Raw genomic sequence first — 6278 nt, 5'->3', positions numbered from 1 at the left:
TTAAACTTGATTGGATAACTGATAGTAAAAGAATAAAGGTTATTGTTACATTTAATTTCAACAGATTACAAAGCTGCATAATCTGGTGCTTTCCTTTTTCAAATGAACAATATTACACACTAAGTTTGTGTTCACCGAACCCTATCCAGTACCAAAATGTGTAATGGTAATATTCCTTAACACCAAAAATAAAGAATAATTGAATATATTACAAGATCCCTACTCTTAATTTTCTTCAAGTTTTTTACTGTAATGCTAAAATAAACGAAACTGGGGCAATAAAAATAACTTTAAACAATATTGTAATATTTTGTTTATTGTAAGCAAACACAAAAAGTTGTACCAAAAGGCTTACTAGTAATAATAAAAAATGTAAATTCTTCTCCGGCACCCCGGTTTGGAACCACTGGTCTACTTTACAGCAACGCGTTGTACGCTTCCGCAGTCATTAATTGGACGACGTTGGCGCGCCAACGAGTGTGTTAACCATATTATATAGTACTTATGGTCAACTGATATTGTATGCCCTACAGGCATTTTTAAGTGTGTTTACACGAAACTCGGCAATGAAAGTTTGACACCTAATTAAAACATAACTTTTAACCTGTCAGAAATGTCGAACCTCAATATATATAAGCCGGTTGCTCCAAAATTTTAGCTCACCAACATACAAGTCAAGCCCAGTTGTTTACGTTTTACTATTATGCACTAGAGCGGAACGCTGTCGAAACTAGAACAATGGGCTACGTCACAGTTTGTCCTCATGGTTATAATCTCTTTGATTTTTATGATCAACAACAGCTTTATTTTTCAAATAGGATCAAATATTTTATTACAATAGAAATTAGAAAAAACGACCGTATCTGTTAGAAATTAGTGCAGTTCTATACAAAAAGATCTACGACAATTAGGGCATCCAAGATCCAAGGGCAGAATAGTCTGACTTCTAGACCACGAGATCGCGACAATGCACTAATTGGACCTTTACGTAAACTCACGACATATAAATTGAAAATATTCGCTGAAAGTTCACAAAAGATAAAAAAAATGTGAGCAAGAATTAATAATACTTGATCTACCTGAACCCGAACCCAAATAATGTGCGTTAATTTCATAATTTATTTGAACGCTGGGGAAAAAGCCCAAACTCTGGTGGGCATAAGATAATTTCTCGTCCAGGGTATAAAGATCGTTACGTCGGAAATTAATGTATTGGGACCTCGAGCGTTTATAGTTATTAAATCAACGCACATTTTTTGGGTTGGGGTAATTGTTTGGGTTTGGGTGGGTCAAGTATTAGTAAACTTGATCTTTTTATGCAGATTTATTAAGTCAAAGTAGTGAATTGTTCAAGAACTCAAAGTCTACAAGTCATACTTTTTGATCCTTTGGATGCCCTAATTGTCGTAGACCTTTTTGCTTTAAACTGCAGTAATTTCTTAAAGGTCGTGTGGAAAAATATCACCTAACAAAATACACGTATATGCCTTCATGTAGCCAACCAATGGCCTTCTGTATATATAATGTGAAAAAAACTAATTTTGCAAAAAAAGTGACCTCTGTGGGGCAAGGATTAAGTTGTTGAACTTTTTTCGGGGGCATTGTATTGGTTTATTCTACAGAAGAGCGTTCTAAATGACGCTTTCGTTTTGACACCAACTTTAAGGTGCGTATCTAACTCGCGAGCAGCCACAAGAAGTTCTGGTGTTTAGAATTGTATTAGTTGATGAACAAACAACCAGTTTCAAACTATAGATCGGCGATACAAGTTAGCATATAGCAGATGCCACTTGCAAATATCAACTCTGTTAGCAGCACCAGTCGATAGCTAAAAAGACAAGCGGATTGCGGTAAGTAGGCTTCCCTACAGACAATCCAAATGCTGACCGCAGAGATAATGGCGTGTAGGCTATATTTCAACAGGTGAGACATGACCAACGTACTATCTAAACTCCACTATATCGAAACTAAAACAAACTGTCATAGCGTTCCAGTCAGGTCGCTTATAGAGATTTATTGTACATTCACATAATTCAGCATAGTTCGCTTTCAATAAAATAGCTTACAGCGCAGGAAAAACACGTGTTGCCAGTAAGGAGTGCATCGTTGACTGATTTTAAGTAGAATTCGGATACAACTAACGTAGCAGGAAAAGCGAATTCGTTGGGGATTAAGTTAACGAGCAGGATACACGGGAAAGCAAATATCCTATATCAGTACGTCTTTAGCAGACTCTTAGCACACGCAAAACGAACACATTAAATACGGTACCAAAATCAGATGCTCGCACTCTACAGGCGGAACAAGCCATTTAGCATGTCACACTTTGAGCGAGTTAGTGCTGCTTCGCAAAGGCAATAATTCTGCCACATAAGCAGAAACATCATAAAACATACGGTAAATACAAAAGCCATAGGTTGGTAATAATAAATCATGCCCTCTACATCTTTACAAATTACTGGTTCCCAAATATGGAGATACTTATACCCTGCGGCCTAAATATAACAAATCCTTTTGAAATAAAATATGTCCCAGTTAAGTCATTTGCAAAAATAACTTAAGTTTAAGTCACGCATTCCCAAGAAACAACCTGTCAAGTCACGGTCTGAACTCATTGCTCTGCAGAACGTTAGTTCCAAACCAAGTCCTGATCATCAAAATTAAATGTTTTACACTAAAAACTTATTATCCAGTATTATTTCACTTAGGAACTCCAAAACACAACAAATATCAAGCGAACTATGTTTTGTAAAAAATGAAGTAGGTAACTTAAGTTATTAAAACACAAACATTAGACTTTAAGGCATTACAACACTGCTTATACCTACTTCGATGGGTAGATCATGGTGGCCGTTAAAACATCCCAATAAATAGGTTTACAAAACAAGATTTTACTTGACAATTTGACGTGGTTTTCTTTTTAATATAGGCCTAATGCTAAATGAATATTGTGTTTATTCTTATTTTGTATTAATAAAAAGGCGTGGCAATTTCTTAATGTTGCCATTGTTGGCAGAAATATTGAAGCATTGAATGGGAAAAAATCGTTTTTTTATCCAGTTAAGTTGTGTATCGAACTTTTAAATAGAGACAAAATTAAAGTTAGAAAATAAAGTTGTAGGCCTACAACTGTCCTAAACCTTTCAAAATAATTTTCAAGCAAAACCTTGTTCTGCCCTAACAAGGTGTGTTTTAATAGGGCTTATCTATCTTTATACTAAGTATATTGTATATTTCAACAGGTGGGACATGACCACCGTGCTATCTGAACTCCACTAAATCGAAACTAAAACAAACTGCCATGGTATTTCAAAGTGCATACTGTCAGGTCGCTGATAGATTTATTGTACATTCACATAATTTAGCATAGCTCGCTTTCAATAAAAGAGCTTACAGCGCAGTAAAAACGGGTCTCGCAAGTAAGGCATGCATCAGTTGACTGTAGTGTTTAATCCAACAGCAGCGTGACACTATATAGCACAAGAGCGACTGCGATGGGATTAGCTGAGTCGAATGTCGGCTAGATTTGCCAGAACGGCCACGAAAGGAAATGAGTATCTAGGTGAAATATTTAACACTTTACCAGGCGAACACGCTATAATTACAAGCACAAACAGACATGCGTCGTTTCTCTACAATATCAAACAAATAAGCTAAGGGATTTTGGGTTAAAATTGTAGTTTGAATGTTTTATAGGGCTTATTGGTTTTGAACTATTAAAGAATAGAAAAGGTATCGGCAACTTTTTTCTAATCTCGGGCCTGCACCAAATTTAGAAAGGTCCCGGTGGGCCATGACCTACTAAATTAAAACTGAACGGTAATTTAGTTTAAAGCATTAAAACAACTATTATTTGGACCTATTTTTTTGCATTTGAAAATTAGCTAGTTTGCCTACATTAACAGAGAAGACTGTGATAAGGCGTTTTGTTTGGATCAAAATCGAGCCAGCACAGCGTCATCCATGATTACATTAAAAACGTGTAGGCTAAATAAAAACATCCAATAAATGTAATCGTTAACGTAGTTACTGGTGTAGTTTGAAAAACTGTTGGTATCTATAAATTATATTGTTTGTATTGAAAAAACGCAATGAATTAGTGCGAAGCACAATAAATTGAAATCCGATTTACTAAGTTGGCAAAACTTCTATTGATACTTCCAGGTTATCTACGGCCTTTGAGCTGAAAAGATTTTCTCAATAGGCAAACATATTACCAAAAGACTAACTAAAACTTTAACATTCCACTATTTACAATATAGGCTAGCTTACAGCCTCTCTTGTCTCGTTTGTAGGCTAAAAGAGTTGGCGGGGCGGATGGTTTACACTGGCGGGCCGGATCAAACTAGATATAAACACGCCCAAAATAAACTTCTGAAATACTTTTATGTATATTTTCAGATTAGCTGATTATTATTGGTCAACAGCACATTTTTTACGGAGATTTTACTTCTGTTTAAAGCTAATTCGTAAGAGTATTTCGAGGCTGATTTTGAAACTGTCCTTCTTATTCTTTTAACATATCATATTTTTGAGATATTTGCATTTTATTTTTTTATTACTATTATTGATATATGTTAGGCAGATTTTGCGCTCTGCAATATTTACCAATAGTGATAAAAAGTCACGCAGCCTTCCATCTATGTATGACTGTCATCTCAGGTAGGAGCAGATCATAGCTTTATAGCTGAGTATGAACGTTGCTTGAACATAGTATCTTATTAAGGGGTAAAAAGCCAAAATGGCTAGCCTAGAGTGCGGTAATGCCAGATTTTACTCAGTTAAATTTGGCCACATTTTGATTTGACTGGTATTGTTTCTTTATGCCAAGAAAGTGCGATAGCAATCGTAATCTTTGTTGTGTCCAAAGACAAGCAATGCAGTATCACTTCAAAAGTTGTACAAATCGTAGCTGACTGCCCAATAAAACCCCAAGATATGTAAACTTAGAGTGTGTTTAGGTGTTTTTTTCAATAGGCTGGGCAAACGGATACCATCCATGCCTTTTGCTGTTCCTCGTATTCGGCCAATATCGAGTAGGCTACACCATTTTTAGGATTTTCATATTTGCCTTGTCAATGTAAAAGGGTTTTCCTTGAAACGCTGCTAAAAGTGTGTATCCTATCTTAAATTTAGCATGGAGACCTATCCACATAACTGTACCAGTGCATGTTCCACTTCCTCCTCGTGAAGTTTTTGAAAAGTCATTGATATGTGCGGAACCGACGTTTCTCGGGGAGTGCGTCATCGGTCGACGAAGACAAGGAATGAGGAACCGCCGGTGGAGGTTCACCGGGGTCTTCATCTCTGATCGTGGCATAACGTCGGCGTAATTGCTCCACACAGCGTCGCCATACAATTTACCGTGGAACCACTCTTACGTTGACACTGCGTTTTCTCCCGTTCTTACGATTTAGTACCCCATCTGGCTTGTTTGCCCTGTGCCACGTGAGCTGGAAAAGGAAGTAGCATACGATTTTCGTGCGTATTTGCCGATTGTTTAGTAGTTCACTGGGAGAGTATCTGCTTGTAGTGTGTGTCCGCCTGTACTGCATAAGAAACTCGAGCAGGGCACTCACTCGGAGGCTTGGACGACTTGCGCAAAGCCTGTATAAAAGTTTGTACCAGGCTCTCTGCAGCTCCATTCGTTGCAGGATGATATGGGGCTCCTGTCAGGTGAACTTTACCGCGCGTCTTGCAGTAGTTCCTGAATTCTTTCGAACAAAATGTCGGGGCATTGTCCGACACAATAGTGTTGAGGTTAGCCAAAATGGGAAAAGTCTCATTCCAGGAGATCCATCGTGGTCTTCGCTGACACGACTGTGTAAAATGTATACAAGGGTACTTGGAGTAACCAAGGGGTACTTGAAGTAAGTCAAACTAATCAATTGTGACCCATGAAATTGATTGCATGCCAACATATAAGCGACTCCACGGTTTCTCGAGTATCATCCAAAGATGGACAGCCACCTTTGAAGAAGCGTTTTGGTTCTCGGCACAGGTGTGACATTTCCTGCACAGGTCGACTATATCGCTATCCATGCTGGGCCAATAAACGGATGTTCTGGCTAACTGCTTTATTTGATACATGCCGAAATGATCTTCGTGTATAGGGCCGGGACGATTGTGCAGAGACTTGTTGGCACCACTATTCGCGAGCCAGTAGGCATCCATGTGATGTGCTTAGGGAGTCTTCGACTTTTCGACTATTTAGCTGGCCAGCCTTCGCGAGTAAAACGCATTGCTTTAGCCAGAACTGGATCATACGCATTTTCCGA

General features: G+C 38.0%; 1 protein-coding gene across 1 annotated transcript; it reads right to left on the bottom strand.

Annotated features, from left to right (window-relative positions):
- Positions 1 to 5204: 5204 nt before the first annotated feature.
- Positions 5205 to 6042, bottom strand: LOC146133011 (uncharacterized). Its single transcript, XM_083397628.1, has 4 exons — positions 5971 to 6042; positions 5626 to 5820; positions 5365 to 5453; positions 5205 to 5307 (listed from the first exon to the last, which is right to left on the bottom strand). The coding sequence occupies exons 1-4, from the start codon at positions 6040 to 6042 to the stop codon at positions 5205 to 5207; spliced, it is 459 nt and encodes a 152-aa protein (XP_083253754.1).
- Positions 6043 to 6278: the final 236 nt, after the last annotated feature.

This window comes from Ascidiella aspersa, chromosome 9, assembly GCF_963924565.1.
Source record: "Ascidiella aspersa chromosome 9, kaAscAspe10.2, whole genome shotgun sequence".
Lineage (NCBI taxonomy): Eukaryota > Metazoa > Chordata > Ascidiacea > Phlebobranchia > Ascidiidae > Ascidiella > Ascidiella aspersa.
The sequence above is the reverse complement of the archived record's forward strand: the minus strand, read 5'-3'. Positions and strand labels throughout refer to the sequence as shown.